The sequence below is a fragment of the Mytilus californianus genome, unplaced genomic scaffold, assembly GCF_021869535.1.
Source record: "Mytilus californianus isolate M0D057914Y unplaced genomic scaffold, xbMytCali1.0.p SCAF_7, whole genome shotgun sequence".
Taxonomy (NCBI): Eukaryota; Metazoa; Mollusca; class Bivalvia; order Mytilida; family Mytilidae; genus Mytilus; species Mytilus californianus.
In genome coordinates this window covers 15,624,644-15,643,052 of record NW_026262723.1, presented here as the reverse complement: position 1 = coordinate 15,643,052, position 18,409 = coordinate 15,624,644, and the positions used below count along the sequence as shown (strand labels likewise).

The following is an 18,409-nucleotide window of genomic DNA, read 5'->3' as shown; positions in this document are numbered from 1 at the left end:
AAGAAGAAATTCGTATTTGATGAGCTATTATCTAAGTAAATAGACTAGTGAAAGTGCTAACAACTTAAAGCACTACATTAAATATTTGACATTTCAAAATTTTTTACAGAAGTTCGAAAGGCAAGCTATCCTTTTAATAGCCAATTGCCTTCATTAAATTAAGATTACCGTACTTTATGTCCATCTACATCTTTTTTTATATTTAATCTGTACAAACTATATTTGTTTTGGTTTATCTTTCAAGATAACACCAAATAACTATGTTTGTTTGCGTTGATATTTGTATGTCATTTCAGCTATCATAGTTTGTCAATAGAATAAAAAATACATGCATCATGTGTTAATCTGATTGCTTACCTTTGAGGTAAAAATTATAAGACAAATAGATGTCTGTTGACTTTTAAAAATATAATCTAAAACCCCTTGGTAATTATTAAAATGGAAATATATTTAAAGTAATCACATAACAGTACTTTACAGAATAATGTTTATTTTACATTATGATAATAAGTCCTAATGCTATCATTTTCTTTATTTGCCAACCGTTATGGAATATATGTTACATTCGTGGTTGTCTATAAAATACCATGTTTTTTTCTAGATGATGACAAAATTGAACCCGAATTATCATTTTATTTTTACATGTAATAAGCATTACCATAGGTGTCATACGTCAAGAAGGGGCTATGGATCCTGTCAGAGCACCAGTTGAATACTACTGTTTGCTTTGGGCTTTGGTGCTTAATCTTAAGTGTTTTATGTAGTGTTGTTCGGATTTTAGGTCTTTTATTAGCTCTTTTTTATTGTTGTCTGTTTTTCTTGAATTTATGGTTTTTGACTGTCTCTGTGGCAGTTTTCCCTTTTGTAAACATGGATTTACTGCAATGTATATATCTTACAATCACTGAACTTTGTTATTGTTATATTCTAACGTTTATAAGATCAACAAGGCAATCACTATTATGAGTCATTTACTAGTGTTTTACAGAACGTTCCATGCTTCTATTACTTGACATTTTCTATTCCAGAAAAATCCGTATGCGGTACTTTTTTCTTTTCCACATATGCGAGGACAGAGTTAAGTTTTGAATATCCATCAGGAAATGTTAAATTAGCAAATTAAATCAAACAGCCACCACTTTTTAAGCAATCAATTATTTGAAATGAGCATCAGTAGATGAAATACAAATTCTTACACAAACAACAAAACACTGACGATTGCGCGAAAATGTGGTATATTTTACTGGGGCACATGTTTATATATACAAGCACTGTTAAAATGCAAATTTAAAAAACAAAATTACCGTTTTAGTTTGATCGTATAAGCATAATTCATGCTCGTTTAAACAGGTTATATATACCCTAACCTTCAGTGTGAGTGGGATTTTATAATGATAATTCTTTACATTTAATGTAAATGGTGTTGTCGCAAATAATAGTTACAACGGTAGTGGTGATTTTCGGCTGATTTGTATATCGCCATTGAGGCAAGGCATATTAGCAATTGCTTTTCATCATCGATACAAATAAACTGATTGAAATCTATCAATGCCAGGGCAAATTGTATAACGTTTTTAATATATAATAATAAAATCTCAAAACAAATTATTTACGAACAAAATTGCAATCCCTTGTGTACAGTATAGGCAAGTAGCATGCATACCATAATGCATTTGTTATCTGTCGTCGTATGATGATAGCTTATACTCTTTACTAAAAATCCGGAAATATTTTGGATCCTTTTGGACCTGTTAAGTAAAATAACAAAATCATTGAATGTCTTAAAAATATATTGCAAACATTATCATGACTATTAAACATGTTTAGATAAATAGTTTATCGTATTCTGTACAGTTCATGAATTTATTCTAAACGATACATTCTTCACGTTACTTCTACGAAACAGTGTTCTTCAAAAATAAGAAAAAAGAAATTTGAAAGTATTGAGAAATCAGCAGTCGACACAAAATTTACAAATGGACTTAAGACATGTAAGATACACTTAGATATATATAAATCTACTTGTAACGGTGTTCTTTATCTTTAATTGACACTGCATTAAGAATGCCTTTTAGGAACTGTATCAACATTTCTGTCGGTCATGTACAAACATTAATGGTTGGGAGAAAATTAGACAAGAACAAGCCTTTATTTCAAAATGTAGTGTATTAATGACGACAAAAATCAGAGTATCCCAAAGTATTAAACTGTACCATATCACGATATCATTAGACTATAAATCAAATTTTGCGCAAGAACTTAATGTCTTAACATTTTCTTGTTTACTCGATTTTATTTGTAATTATAAGACTTTTTTCATTACAGACATGTTTCATTGAAGGAACATTCATAAAGAATATTACAATTATCAATGTCTATCTAGAAACATCATGAAGCTTAAACATTGCACTAATACGAAAAAAAAAGACAAAAGGAAACAAAAACAACTGATATTTACTGTTCATACTTAAAGTTTTAAAAATAAGCTAACAAAGTAAATTCTATGTTACTTTGAATTAGAGAAATCCATAAACATGACAAAATCTGACGAAATCAAACATTAGACTATGTCAACCAACGGAAAACAAATTTCAATTTTCTGACTTGGAACGAACACTTCCAAAGAAAATGGTGCTTTGAAAAAGTGTTAACAAACATATCTTACTCCAAAGTAAACTGAAAACGTCGAATTCCAAGAGGAACATTGAAATATATTTTACGCACGTCGAAATCATTTTAAGGCAGGATTCGTGCACATCACAAAATCTGTTCACACGTTATACATGTTATACATAGCGTAGATCAGAAATACTCAAGTGAACATTTTCATGAGCACATGTGTTTAATTAAGAATCTACTTACGATTAAAACAAATATTCGGATTTTCATCCTCACTGTGTTCGCATTCTGGTAGGTCGTTGCAGAACCAACTATCATATATGCACATCGGATTATTTTCAGAACATCTTGACATTCCAGTAGGGCAAACTCTGTCTGTAATACGTAGCTTTGTTTTAATGCCGGGACATATATCATGTTCAATTAAAAATATTATGTGAATTTCAACGGGAAAGATATGTAAGTCAATCAATGTTTATACAACGAATCGAGAATACATGTACAAGTCGTGTGTGCATGTGATTTACTATGTTTCCTTCAATAAAAACTACGACCGGGCCATTGTAGAGCGAAACTGAGGTCAAATCTTTATATCAAAATTGTATGAAATAATATATACTCATTACACGACTCAACAACATATTATGTAAAAAAAACCTTTCATGTATATATATATATGTATTGGCGAATTCTGGATAAGGTGTACTAATTTTTGCACCTTTTGTTTGCGGTATACCATCTTTTCCGCAAGTTTATTGTTTTCTGTTTGGTATTAAATTAATAATTAAGATCCATTTTGTTTCATCTGGTGATCCGTTTGTTTGGCAATCGCCAATGGCAGTCAGCAGGGTTTAAGAACATCCTACATGTCCTGGTCAACTGCGTTTTGTAAAAATATACCTTTTCACTTTTTTTGGTCTTTTGGAAAATGTTGTTTGTTCTGTATTTAGACCCCTCTACCAAAAAAGCCTTTGTTTTGCATGCACACGTATAAAAATTTCGGTTTTTTATCCAACACAATCATAGGTTTGAACGTAGTTTTCAAATTAGACTTGTTTATATATATAAATATACCTAAATTGAAAACAACGTTCAAATTGATATATTATATACTTCCGATAACATCTAATCTTAAGACTACTCAAATTAGGTATCATCAAATTTCTCTTAACAACTCGGTAATTTTTGCAGTTCTTTAGTGTCTAACCTCAATATATATATTTGTAAATCTGTATATTAAACCTAACTACTAACATGTTGTTCGAATATTTTACATGACAGCTAAACAAACGAACAAACATACCAGGCATTTGATGTTGTATACATTACTCTTATAGGTTACTTAAACAAGCAATTTGTTTACAAAATGACAGATCTTGTTTTACCTTTCGTGCACATCTTTGGATTTTCATCCGAATCATCGCTGCAGTCAGGAAATCCACTACAAAAATGCATTTCATAGATACACTGAACGTTATTTGCACATTTCACCATTCCGACTGGACAGATTCGATCTTTAAAAAAAATGTTAAGAATTAAAACTTGTTTATACATCTGAAATCATTCAACCGATTATTCCCTTTTAATAAATTTACCTTTGTTTTTCATAGCCACTGTATTCTTCAGCTGAATCTAAGATCTGAAAGGTCAAGTGGGTTTCAACATGCCAATCAAGTGTTGCAAATGATTCAAAATAACAAACACTGTACCAAAATTAAGTGTATACTATAACAAAGTAAATGGTGTAATATTTGAGGATTAACGATATAACTATCAATGCAGGTCTTGTATATGTATTGTAACAACTATGTGTTTTGTTTGTTTATTAAATCAAACAGTTTCGAAAATATATAATCACTTGAGCGTTACAGTAAATACTATCGAACTTTTATTTCTTATTTCAATCACTGCTGGTACCTCTGCATATTGTTTCGAATCATTTCGCAAAGCAAATACGAAAATAATCTACTAGATAGTAGCTTAAAGGACATTTTCAACTCTTTTTTTTTTATTTGGTTCATCAATCAATTTAATATATGTACAAAGTAATAAAAAACAAATGCTGTCTTTATTTGCATGAAACGTCATCTTTTTCAAAGAACAGTTTTGGCAAAAAAATGTGGGGTATATTTTACGCAACACAATGACTAGTAATCATTGTGTGTTTACTCTGTTTAACTTTCAACAACTAGTGACCGTACTCTTTTTTGTGGAATTTTACCTGCAGCAAAGACAAGATGTCATAGAACCATGTTTTAAGATATATTTAAAGTGTAGAGCTATCTTTATATGCATATGTTTGAAACAAGGGCAGCTTTTATATATATTCGTGGCCTCACAACAAGCACCATATGGTCTGACCACATTTGATAGGGAAACTAATTTTCTAAATATTTGATAAATGACTTCATTTGTAAGCTTCAGGCTGTTTTTGAAACTCACCGAGCATGTTCATAACTTAAACAATTCAACTATAAACGTGTTAAGTTCATTGGATATAAAAAAAATAATAATTATTTTTATGCACGTTAACATACTCTTTAAACAGAAGTCTGGATTCTCGTCTGAACCATCTGAACAATCTGCGTAGCCATCACATTTCATAAAATCAAACACACATTGATATCCATTATCACATTTGGACATCATGTTACCACAACTACGTGCTGTAATTAAACAAAATATCTATATGACATATATTTATTATTATTTTCGAATTTTTAATAAATATGAAATAAAGATGACAATTGTCTGTTTCCTCCTTGAGGCCTGGATATTCACTAAACAAAAATGAGAACGAAAAACAATCAAAATACAAACCGGACTGACAGTACATATGCAGAGAGAGTAACCATATGATTCAAATTTCAGGAAATTAAACATTATGATTTATAACCCGGATTTGTTTTAGCCTTATCGATGTATGACTACTGAACAGCAGTATACTACTGTTACCTTTATTAATACATAGGTTCACATTTGGAGACATGTTTAATTTTTGGTATACATGACATATCTTAAAGATGTAAGCCGATGAAGAGGGTCGAACGATAACAAATGGATTTCCAAACTCATAAATCAAAATCAAAATGACAACGTCATTGAAACAATCAAAAAAAACATCAACAGACAAAGAACAGTCTACAAAAATGTATTATTTGAAATTATAGACTGAGTAATAAGAACAAAAAAAACCGGGGAAAAGGGGGAGGGCTGATTTCAGGAGCCCCGAAAGGTAAGCTGACGTGTAAAGTGATACATATGCGATCTATGTATGCGAATACACAGCATATGTATTTATCTTAAAAATTATTCTTCAAAATGGACATAGATGTGTTCATAGTCATTCGAAAGTCTGTGCTTATTTTTTCAGAAGCAAAGATTAGCGTATCGCATAATTAAAAGTCAACAATTATATTGGATTACAAATTTCACAAATGAAAATCTTTCATAGTAAAACCTGCCTAAAATATCTGCAAAGTATCTGTGTTGTCATTTCTAAATAATGATTGAATATGAATTAAAGTAGCATAACAATAACAAATGTTCTGGAACATCCTCATCGAACTTTACTGTGAATTCATTATTAACTCATTGGGTAACTATGTTTGTGGATTTCATGGATTTAAGTGACCCACAAAATTAATTTAAATGTTAAACGAATTACCAATTACTGTAAATTGGGTTATTTTGGTTGTAGTTTTATTTTGGTTTATTTGGTGCCTCCAATGAAAGTGAAAAATTAAACACGCGAAAATAAAGCAAACACTAAAAATTGAAACGCCATTATTGCGTACTGGTACGACAATATCGTAATGTTAATTGTTGGGGAAAATATTGTTGTATGTTATTACATCTTCCGTATATTTCCTACAATTCTATACATAGCCAAATCTGCAAATAAATACCTGGTATAATTTGGAAACAACACTATATAACTTTTACTTAATTGTCAATTTTCTGAAATTGTTAAGAAAACACAACATGAATTTTTATTTACACATGTCATATATATGCCAGGCTATTGCTGATTAGGCGCTGTTTGGTAATTAGAATATCAAAACTCCTGGTCATCCTTTATCTTCAATTAATTAACATGTACTGCCAGATGTATAAGGATTAAAATTTAAATCCTTGATCGTCAATAGATTAACTTGTACTGCAACAGAGATGATAAAAATGTATTTCATATGATATTTGTAAAAAATAAATAATCTATTTAAAAAGTGATTTTAATGTTTAAAATTTATTTCTTCTTTTTTTCAGCTTTGAACCACAATACACGGACATATGTGCAATTGCATCCGTATCCTATTCCTTTATTAAGTTTACTTTGTCATGTTTCTAGTTTGAGAAAGTCAATGATATTTTGTCAATATACAGGTAAATAAAGGCAAATATAAATGAGCTTGCTCACTACTATTGTTCCAAAATTAAACATATCATTTGGACGAAGCACCAAAATTACACACACCAAAATAAAACACATGCCTTTCAAAAAAAAACGCCAAAATATCCCGACGCCAAAATTTCCCAAGTAACGGTAGATGTTTCGAAAAACGGTGAAATAAAATAGCCACGGAAATGCAAGTGTTCCTCAATCCTCGAAAATTGGTACCCACAAACATAGATGAATTCACAGTACATGTATATGATAATTTTGATAAGACCCCAGGTAGATAAGTACACTGTGTGGTCGGTTCTTTTTCCATAACTCTGATAGCACAACAGCACGAAGAAATGCAATATATTAATGTTTACGCACTTTATATGGTAACTAACTCAACAGTTCTAATATCTTAAGTAAAAAGAAGAAGTCGTGTTACCATTTCATCCTGTAAATTGTAACGGTAGAAAACACTAATGTTGATAAAATTAATAAATTACTTGTACAAAATTGTTGTTCATCTTCTGACTCGCCATTACACATCTGTTCCCCAGAACAAATCGTTGACTGATGTACACATTCATGACCATTCGGACACTTTACACGATGAACTGGACATTCGATAGCTGCAATAATGACTCACAAATAAATTGCCGTTTGACTGATTACTACAGAGTCATCTATTAATATTCGTATTAGGTGAAAAAAAAAGACAAATACCAGAATTATTTTACACATTTTACTTAAATCTTATCAACATATTATAATGTTAAAATTCGATGACTTATACTTCAATGAAATGAGTTGTATATTACGATTGAATTATTCTCTCGTATGTACATGTTTGTATCTAAAATAATTGCTCGGAGATGTAATAAGAATGTATTCAATATGTGATTTGCTACAAAGATCTGCTACGCATCACGTGAATCAAGAAATAAAAATCTGCAAATTATGTTATTTGGAACATAATTCAGGATGCGTTAAACCCTACAGTCTATTGTATGTTTTAATTGGGCATACAAATTAGTCATTTGATACTTAAAGGTGTATTTTTGGACAATAGTTTCCAGACAAAAAATATATTACATATGTCAGAATATTAATGCAAGTGTTTATGCTGAGATCTCATTGGCGTCATTTGCTTAACGAAATAAGTTTCTTATTATCTTAATGTCGTTGTAGTATTATTCTCTGTGTGTCTATTTACAAAAAAAACTTGATTGCAATATATTTCATATAGATTCATGAGGGATAAGGTTTATATGGCCCTCACCAGCCAACATTAGAACAACACAGCACAGCAGACAACACAAAATCAGTTTGTCTCGCAGTTTCTACTCCATTCATAAACATCTTGACAGTACGACCGAACAAGTCAAAATAAATCATTTTCGGTGTACTTATCCTTTATGTTTAGCATATATAATGTCATTTTTTTTTGGGGGGGGGGGGGGGGGGGGGGAGGAGTGCATCTCTTAATTAAAAAATCATACAACCAAGATAAGATATTAAATAGAAAGGATCGATTTCAAATGCTTGAATTCAGCGACAATTTCAATCTGCCTTTGCTTCCCGGTATTATATTTTTAAACACTGGCACAGCTTTTAAAACCTCAAAGTTGACTTTTTCGTTTTATTTCTGGAATTTGATAGATGGAAATTGTTAACTTAAAAAAAATCATCTAACTTTGTTTTTAATATAAATATCATTAGTTGTAGATATTTCATATCTTTTGAATAGTTTTCGGGGTTAAGTGAATTATATTTTAGCTTTTGTTCAAACCCACGGCAATAACCTCACGAGACGAGTTAAAATATTCTTTTTATGCCTTTTGCCTTAAGCTAATATACACCGGCATCTGGATGCGCATTTACATTGGTGAAGGATAACGTTACAGATGAAAAAAATGTGGAAGCAATGAGATGTTTCGGATATGGATGCAAGAGAATACAAATTTCCGATATTTCTAAAGATTTCAGGAATTCAAGATTGAACGTTGAATTGCAACGGGTAGGTTTATTTTACTTTTTTATTTCGTCTAAATGTTCGAATTGATATGATTTTTTAATATCAATGTTTCTACATAAGAAAAATGCCTGTACCAAGTCAGGAATATGACAGTTGTTCGTTTGGTGTGTTTGAGGTTATTATTTTGCCATTTGATTAGGGACTCTCCGTTTTGAATTTTCCTCGGAGTTCAGTATTTTTGTGATTTTACTTTTTATTTCGTCTAAATGTTCGAATTGATATGATTTTTTAATATCAATGTTTCTACATAAGAAAAATGCCTGTACCAAGTCAGGAATATGACAGTTGTTCGTTTGGTGTGTTTGAGGTTTTTATTTTGCCATTTGATTAGGGACTCTCCGGTTTGAATTTTCCTCGGAGTTCAGTATTTTTGTGATTTTACTTTTTACACTTATGAGGAAATTAATTTTACAATAATCTTTCTAGAAGTTTGGATGAGTCATTCCACATTTTAATTTGAACCAAGTCAGACATTAATTAAAAGGGATTTCAAAATGTTTATGATTAAGATCACATGAGTTGCAACGGATAGAAAATGAATTTTTGCAAGTCCACATGTACATATACATGTATAAGACTTTGATGGATTTTGGAACATTCATCTTCGAAATAAATGATTTGTTTGGTCTGTTTTGCAGGTTTTCTATATCAACTTAATTTTCAAACGGTTACATACTTCTATCTAATTTTTTTCAACCCGAAATAGGTTAACTTATGTATTGATTTTTATTTGCATAAAATCGATTTCTATCCGACGTTGTTCACATGTTGGCTGTAGATGAAGTTGGACAAAATTTTAAGCTTTATTTAAAGTAGCCAGACGCTATCTTAATTTTAACGGTTCAACATTATTAGTATTACATAAGCAACTTCGTTAAAGTGTCGATGTTAGCAGTGTATAACAAATCAGGTGCCGATCGGTGATTTTGAAAAGGCGGTTGGGAAAAGCAACCCAACGTTTGGAGTAAAACTTTAAGAAATTCCATTCATTAAACATATAGGAAGCTTCATAAAAGAGGCATGACCCCTGGCCTCCCTAAATCCCCCTCTACAACTGTTCTTAGACCTATACATGTAACTGTACAATAGAACCTTTGGGAATACAATCCAAGTATACATCTCAATAACTGAAAATCAACCTATCCAGTGTAATATATATATGTATAAATATAAAGCTAAAAAAACTAAAATGAGTCTAAACTTATTTGTTGATTTGTTTGTTTTATGTACGGAAAAAAAGTTATAATTTGTGTGAACGACCCCCTGTCTTAACCTATTTGTAAAAAAGTATTTATATCAGAACTGGGTAGTTGTACTTCCAATTGTTGGATTCAGGCTTACGATATGTTGAGCCTTTTGGATAACACATTACGTAATGAAGTGTTTATGGCAATGTCCAGGTCAAAAGTAATGACGTGACCAGACGGAGTATATATAAATAGAGAACTAGAACAGTCGCAATTAATATGTTGAGACTTGAAGTCGTCAATATTGATATTCTGCAGCACGTGTTTGTATTAGAAAATTTGTGTGTGATCTTGACTGATCTATACAGTAGGAAGGTATTATCAAGTCAACTGGTTTAAGAACGATACTGCCTAAGCTTATTGCATCGAAATTTTTGTTTGCATAAATTTTTTTAGAAAGGACCTTTTCTCCTTCTTTTCCAATTTGAACCAATCTGAAAAGTTTTATAACTTGACACGTTTGATATCTCTGTTTACTCATTTTAGATCATCCACAAATTTGTACCTGAACAAAACTCTGTATCATTATCGGAACCATCTTTACACTGTGGAACAGGATCAAGAAAATTCCAAGCACACATGTAAAAATCACGAACACACTGCAGTCCGTCTTTGCACTTAACAAATCCGTGAGGACACTCATAATCTACAATAAAAAGCAGATTAACTGTTACAAATATATAATCGACATAGCACTAACGGCGCTTATGTCGTAAATGTTTTGTATGCAATACTGCAATATAAGTCTCACCAGCGCCTGTAGAGCATAGACAACAACAAAAATCAAATATCGAAATCCGGACAAGGCAAATTTTATTTATGTAGGTAGAAGGAATACTTCGAAGGATTGTTTATCGAATGATTGACCAATGGTGCATTATGATACCCAAGATTTAGTTGACAAATATGATCTGTCATCAATATTATCTAAGATATGTACATGTCGTGCATGCTAATACTAATTTTTATTTGCATATACGACATTCAAAAATGACAAATTATCCACAACATGACACTTCTTCAAAACATGACTACATGGTTTACAAAAACTATTAATTATTCAAGCACAGCATGCACAAGGAGAAACAACAATCCAACTAATAATTGGATGCTATTGTTTTACAAGTTTAAGTTGACATGTTTTTGAATTACAATCCCGGAGCCGTTTACAATTTGAAAGGAATCCATATGTACTCACGTCTTTGGATCAGGTAAAAAAGTCAAATACAGATCCGATCACAAAATACCTATTTGTATCTGAGACATTTATACTTTAACATGTTTAACTTGTGAAAAACTACTATATTTACAAATCATCTTCAACGTCTTACAATTTTTCTACTAAACATGCTTTTATTGATTCTGACTTAAATTTAAAACCCGAAACACAACCATGAACATTTTTTATATTGAAGACAAAATATATTTTCGAATGATAGGGAATTAATATCTTCTTGAATATACTTCTTTTAATGTTTACTCCTCTGCTATTATTGGTGTTTACCTTTGCATTTTTCTATATCTTCATCACTACCATCACGACAATCTTCACGGCCGTCACAGATACTGTCTAGACGTTCACATTCTTTTCCATCCGTACATTTAACTTTACTTTTTGGACATTGGTATTCTAGAAAATAACCAGAACAGTCCGTCAGATTAATAATCGGTTTATCTTGTCGAATGTTTATAGTTATACGTCTATAACATGTATTTGAAATATGTTTACCAAATTGATGGCTTATATGACAGTTGTTATCCATTCGTATGATGTGTTTTAAGCTTTTCATTTTGCCATAAGTTAAGGGGACTTTCCGTTTGGAATTTTCAAAGGAGTTCGGTATTCTTTTTTTATTTTTATTTTGAACATATTTTTAATTCAATCTTCTGTCCACATTGGACGTGGTTAGAAATTCTTTCACAAGGTTTAGTTTACCAAGTCGTAAATATATTGTCTATTGCAATAAATCTTTTATGATCAAATGTTTAAAGTTTTTACCAGTGGTGCGTGGCGATCTACCCCACATCTTTATGATTTAGTTATTGATAGTACAATAATTATCTAGATGACAGCAGTGAAGTTGTTTAGAATACACGAATTTTATAGTTTTAAGGAAAAATTCATTTTATGTAGTACTCAGATGATATACGAAGGGAAAGCTAGATAGATAATTTAACAAATGTGTTGGTTTTAAAAACTGAATAGGAAATTCAAGAACAAGTGGATATGCACTGTGCTTTACAAAAATATCTATATATTGATTCAATATTTCGGAACATTATCAGTTAGATAAATGTTAAAAGTACCTTTACATGCCACTGGATCTTCATCAGACTCATCATAACAGTCCTTATTTCCATCGCAAACCTTGTCTTTGTTTATACATTGATAATTGTCTGCACACTTTGACTCGTAAGGTTCACAAGTTCTAGCTGTAATTGACGTATACATTTATCACAATAAAACACTTATCAAAATAACCTGATAATTCAATCAACCTCTATATTACACCTCTACATAGAATAATAATCAAAAAAGCAAAGAAAAGCAAACTCGCAATTTCTACCATGCAAACGTGAACAATTTGTCTAAACCCTGTTTTAAGATAAGTTTAATATTGTCAAAATCTTATTTGAAATCCTTAATAATGTTAAAAACAGTAGTTCTTATCTAATAAGTGTTACAAAAATTTCCTGGATAACATTATGAAAATCAGCCTTCGGGAAAAAAATATAGCAATATTTGAATTTGTATCAATAATACAGATCAATACAAATTCTATTTTCTACAATAAATTCAATGGTCATTATGCAAGTTTCAAGTCAGAAAATACCTTTTTCGAACCGAGTCATCATAAAAAGTATTTGAACAACACTGAAAAGTATGCTGCGTTTCCGGAAGCGCCTGCATACGGAGTATATATCTCCCAGTTGATATATTATTCCAGAGCTTGTGTTTTCTGTCATAATGTTCTTAATATAGGATTGCTGCTCACGAATAGGCTATGTAACCAAGAGCTCAAAGCGGTTAAGTTGAAATGATCCCTTCGAAAATTTTACGGACGCCATCACGAGTTGGTTGACGGTCACGGAAATCTGTTACGCAGATGACGACAGATATGTTCCAATTGTCATAACTACAGAATCGTCCCTTTTTACCCGAATACGACCTACCGAATAAGGGATTTGTACTTAACATAAGCAACACGACGGATGCAACATGTGTGGCAGGATCTGATTACCCTTCCAAAACACCTGAGATCACCCCATTTTTAGTGGGGCTTGTGTTTCAATGGAGGACATATGTATGATCTTGCCAGATGGAATAATAAAAATATGAGTCCTCGTATATAAATATATATCGACTTGGGATTTTATGGGAGTCTCGGAATGATACCGGGGCGATATATAATTGGACATGTTATAATCTATAAATATTTACTTTGGATTATTCAGGATTGTCATCTGAATCATTTATGCAGTAGACATTGTAGACGAAGTAGTTACATTAATCGTTATCCAGAAATCAAATTAAACAATGCAATTTTTTTCTCGACATAAGGTTATTTGTGCCGTTGGCTTGCAGTCTCGCAGATATAGTCTCCTTTTTATCTATAGTATAAATAATTTTTATTTTAAAGTTATGATTCTACTCCTACTGTTACAAACACACCGAAATTATTTATCAACATGTCAAACGTGTAATGATTTGTTTTCAACAACTCACCATACAAATACACATCCAACTTCTAAATTATTTCAATGAAACTAAAATCTGACTTTTAATGTCTCACCTTTACACATATCTTCATTCTCATCAGATTTGTCATTGCAATGTGTGTATTTGTCACATACATTTGGTTTATAAATGCATTGTATGCCATCATCACATTTCACGTTGTCGCTGTCACATTCCATTACTGCAAAATATTTGTATACATGTATATGACAATTTCTTTGTTTTCATATTTGTTGATGTCAAGCTTTATGATTAAATCGATGAAATATATTCTCTGGTTAATAAGCTTACATTAACTACAAGTAGCGTTTAAATATATTTTGAGTGAACGTAGAACATTTTTCAATTTAAATGCCTTTGATCTTCATTGTTGATTTTGAAAGAGTGATAACTAAGCACATTTGAATGAATTTCCATCGCTATGAAATAAACATGACGATTAAACAGGTATATAAATAAAATAAATCAAACAAACCAAAAAGAAACATTTGAAGAAAGTCGAGTCTTTCGGTGCAGTTAAAAACAAGACAGATAATACCTCTACAAAAGTCTTGATCCTCATCTGATCCATCTGTGCAGTCTTCATAGCCGTCACATAAACTGTATTTACCGATACATTGTAATCCGTCAGAACACTTTTGATCGTAATCACTACAGCTATATTCTAGATATATATATAAAAAAGAAGATGTGGTATGATTTCCAATGAGACAACTCTCCACAAGAGACCAAATGACACATAGATTAACAATTAAAATAAGTATGCAATGTAAAATCTAATCTAATGATAAATTATGTCATGAAAACAGTTGTTAGGTAAAAGAGGGGCGAAAGATACCAGAGGGACATTCAAACTCATAAATCGAAAATAAACTGACAACGCCATGGCAAAACAAAACAAACAATAGTACACAAAACACAACATTGAAAACTAAAGGCTAAGCAACACGAACCATGCTAATTTTGAGCCGTAAAATTTCATTATATGTGACACTAATGAGATTCATTTAAAAACTTAGTTCATTTGTATTTTTGTATTGTGATACTGAGTTCGTTCCCACTAAAGCATCTGTATACACATCGTAGACATTATTGTATCAAGTTACAACATCAATTTTACCATAACTGATATAACAACACGGATATAATACCATGCCAAATATTATTTTTTTTTATAAATGGCTGGATTTTTTTCATTCAAAACAACTCGCAAAAAACCGTTTATCGTTGTTTTTGATTATTTTGATTATTACCAAAGTATCATTGTATATTAAATATTAAACGATATAGAAAATAAAAATCCTTGTTCGAGAAAAAGACTAAGCAGTTAATTATGAAAGTACCTCGACAAAAGCCTGGATCTTCATCTGACATATCGCTACAATCTACGGTTCCGTTACACAAACTTTTTTCGTCGACACATTTGTGTCCATCAGCACAGTTTCTTTGCCAATCAGGGCAAACATATGCTAAACACAACATTTAAAAACCTGTTTAGTTTCACATTATATGAGCTGTTTAAATGGTTTTAAAACATGTTCTAAATGAACGTAATACAAATAGGAGCCAAGGACCAAAAGCACTAGATTGTAAAAAAAATGTCACTTCTCGCTTTCATAAATGAGTCAATCCCATGTCTGATTGTAAACCTCTTGTCGCATTTAAATTCGTCGGTATGGATAAACAATTGCAGTAAGAAAAAGAACGATAAACGATATATGCTGACTGGATGAAAAAAAAAAAACAATAACAGCGTTTTTTTTATATCATGTAAATGATGTATTGCTTAATCATAATATTGATTGCTAAAAAATACATAGTTTCCTCCTTAGTTGAAACCAACATTTCCTGCAAACGTACTTTATAGATTACATGTTTTTGAAGTGCATTGTGCATTCTTTTTTTTCTGTCTTTTTGTTGTTTTCCTTTGATTATGGTGTTATTTGTTTCTTTTTAACAGAGAGAAAATATACAAGCGGCATAACATTATACACTTTACTATACTTAGAAGTGAATAACAGGTAATGCGTTTCTCAGATTTTCTTTGACGTCTTCATCCTAAATGCGTTGGATGTTAACTGATTGACACTTTAGTCTAGGAGCACAAGATTTATTATAAGATGTAATTGGCTCTTAAGTAGCTTTCAGCATTTGCAAGTGCTTTGTGTCTATTGTATTTATGTTACTTGTTATTTGAGCTCCGTCCGATCTATTTATTAAAGCCATTTACAACAGACTGTTACTAATTGTTTTTATGTTGTGCAGTTTCACCACTTTTCCAGTTGAAAGGTAGAGTCGACCGCTCACAAAAATATTTAACCCTGCCAAATTCATAATGCATAAAATTGAGAATGGAAATGGGAAATATGTCAAAGAGATAACAACCCGACCAAAGAACAGATAACAGCCGAAAGCCACCAATGGGTCTTCAACGCAGCGAGAAAATCCCGCACCCGGGGGTGGTCCTCAGCTGGTCCCTAAAACAATTGTGTACTGGTTCAGTGAAAATGGATGTCACACTAAACTCCAAAACATATAAAGGAACTAAAATTAAAAAAAACATACAAGACTAACAAAGGCCAGAGGCTCCTGACTTGGGACAGGCACAAAAATGCGCCGGGTGCGCCTATTAAATTCAGGAGACGTCATTCAGTAGTTGAAGTTAGTTCATGTCTGTCATACTTTTTTCGTAAATTGATTTTACAAATTAGGCCGTTAGTAATCTCGCTTAAATTGGTTCACATTTTTTATGTCGTTGCCTTAGCTGACTGTATTGTATGGTTTGTTTCCCATTGTTGAAGGCCATGCAAAGACTAAAACAATGTTCCACCATATCATTTGAACTCTCGTGGATTGTTTTCTCATTGGCAATGTTATGAGATCTGTTTATTTCTATATAAGGTATATAACTGATACGTAATTGATCGCAATCTATGTATATATATGAAGTAGACTTTTACTGTGCATTTAAAACAAAAACGTCGAATACACATCTCGTGTTGCATGTAAACTGATAAAATACACCTGAATGTCTGAAATTAATCAATTGTAAAATAAGCAGTTATCAATACAGAAGTGTACAATCAAGTGCAACCTCGAATAGATATAAGTACATATTACCTGTTACTGCAGTTAAAAAGAATGTTAACACAACAAAGAAAGGATAATTTCCCATCGCCCTGTGAAAAATAAGTTTATAAATGTTACATAGTAAAATAGCATAGCAACATAGCACATGTTTCGACATACAGGTTTTTTTTTATCAAACATTTGTCATCAATTATATCATAATTTACTTTTACCCCTTTTACTTATATTAAACAAGTTATATTGGTGCCAGTCGTAAAACAACTGTTAATGAAGAAATTACGAACTAATGTTGAAAGAATTCAAATTATAAACCTTTAAGAAATTAAGAATAATGTTTTCAAATTTTAAACAGCCATATTTTGATATATAAATTAGTGTTTTTGAATTAGTTTTTTTTTCTCATGATATTATAAATTAGCTTAATGTGAAATTGTTCAACGGATAATAAGAGTGACTATTAGATAATATAATATAATTAAGTCGACATCAAAAAAAATTATTGATGTAAAACAAAACCACACATTTATCATCATGGTATATGATTCAGTAAAATTTTTGAATATTTGGGCACAGAACCAAAATGTCACAACATCACGATTTGGGCTTGTTTCGGATATAAGTGAAAAACAAGACAAGGAATATTTTAATAATACTATATTCAGCAGTGTGTTTTTTAAACATAATTTCCGTTCTCGATTCAATGTTATAAAATATACATATGAATGCAAATAAGAGCATTGTTTAACTTTAAATTGTTCCCCAAGCAAAGCTCGTAGCCCAAATCCCGATATCGTACGTAAATATATGCATGTTCAGTGGTTGTCGTTTGTTGATGTGGCTCATAAGTATTTCTCGTTTCTCGTTTTTTATATAAATTAGACCGTTAGTTTTCCTGTTTGAATGGTTTAACACTAGTCTTGTTGGGGCCTTTTATAGCTTGCTGTTTGGTGTGAGCCAAGGTTCCGTGTTGAAGGCCGTACTTTGACCTATAATGGTTTACTTTTACAAATTGTGACTTGGATGGAGAGTTGTCTCATTGGCACTCATACCACAACTTCTTATATCTATATACAAATTTATGTGTCAATTTATAGTTAAGGGATGTTAGCTGCTCTGTTTCAAAATAACAATCCTTTTTAAAATAAAAATGTGATGTTGTCGTTTCGGTGTTGTGTTTGACGTTGCCATAAAAGCGGGAGGTTTGGCATGCCACAAAACCAGGTTCAACCCACCATATTTTTCTTAAAATGTCCTGTACCAAGTCAGGAAAATTGACATTGTTATATTATAGTTTG

At 31.4% G+C, this 18,409-nt stretch overlaps 1 protein-coding gene across 1 annotated transcript; it reads right to left on the bottom strand.

Moving 5' to 3' along the window:
* Positions 1 to 1,497: 1,497 nt before the first annotated feature.
* LOC127708935 (low-density lipoprotein receptor-related protein 2-like) lies at positions 1,498 to 17,191 on the bottom strand. The gene is made up of 12 exons (XM_052214147.1): positions 17,145 to 17,191; positions 15,368 to 15,493; positions 14,563 to 14,688; positions 14,080 to 14,205; positions 12,593 to 12,718; positions 11,790 to 11,915; positions 10,791 to 10,931; positions 7,507 to 7,632; positions 5,157 to 5,285; positions 4,005 to 4,133; positions 2,863 to 2,994; positions 1,498 to 1,748 (listed from the first exon to the last, which is right to left on the bottom strand). Exons 2-12 carry the CDS (start codon positions 15,396 to 15,398, stop codon positions 1,714 to 1,716), a joined length of 1,227 nt encoding a protein of 408 aa, XP_052070107.1. The 5' UTR covers positions 15,399 to 15,493; positions 17,145 to 17,191; the 3' UTR covers positions 1,498 to 1,713.
* Positions 17,192 to 18,409: the final 1,218 nt, after the last annotated feature.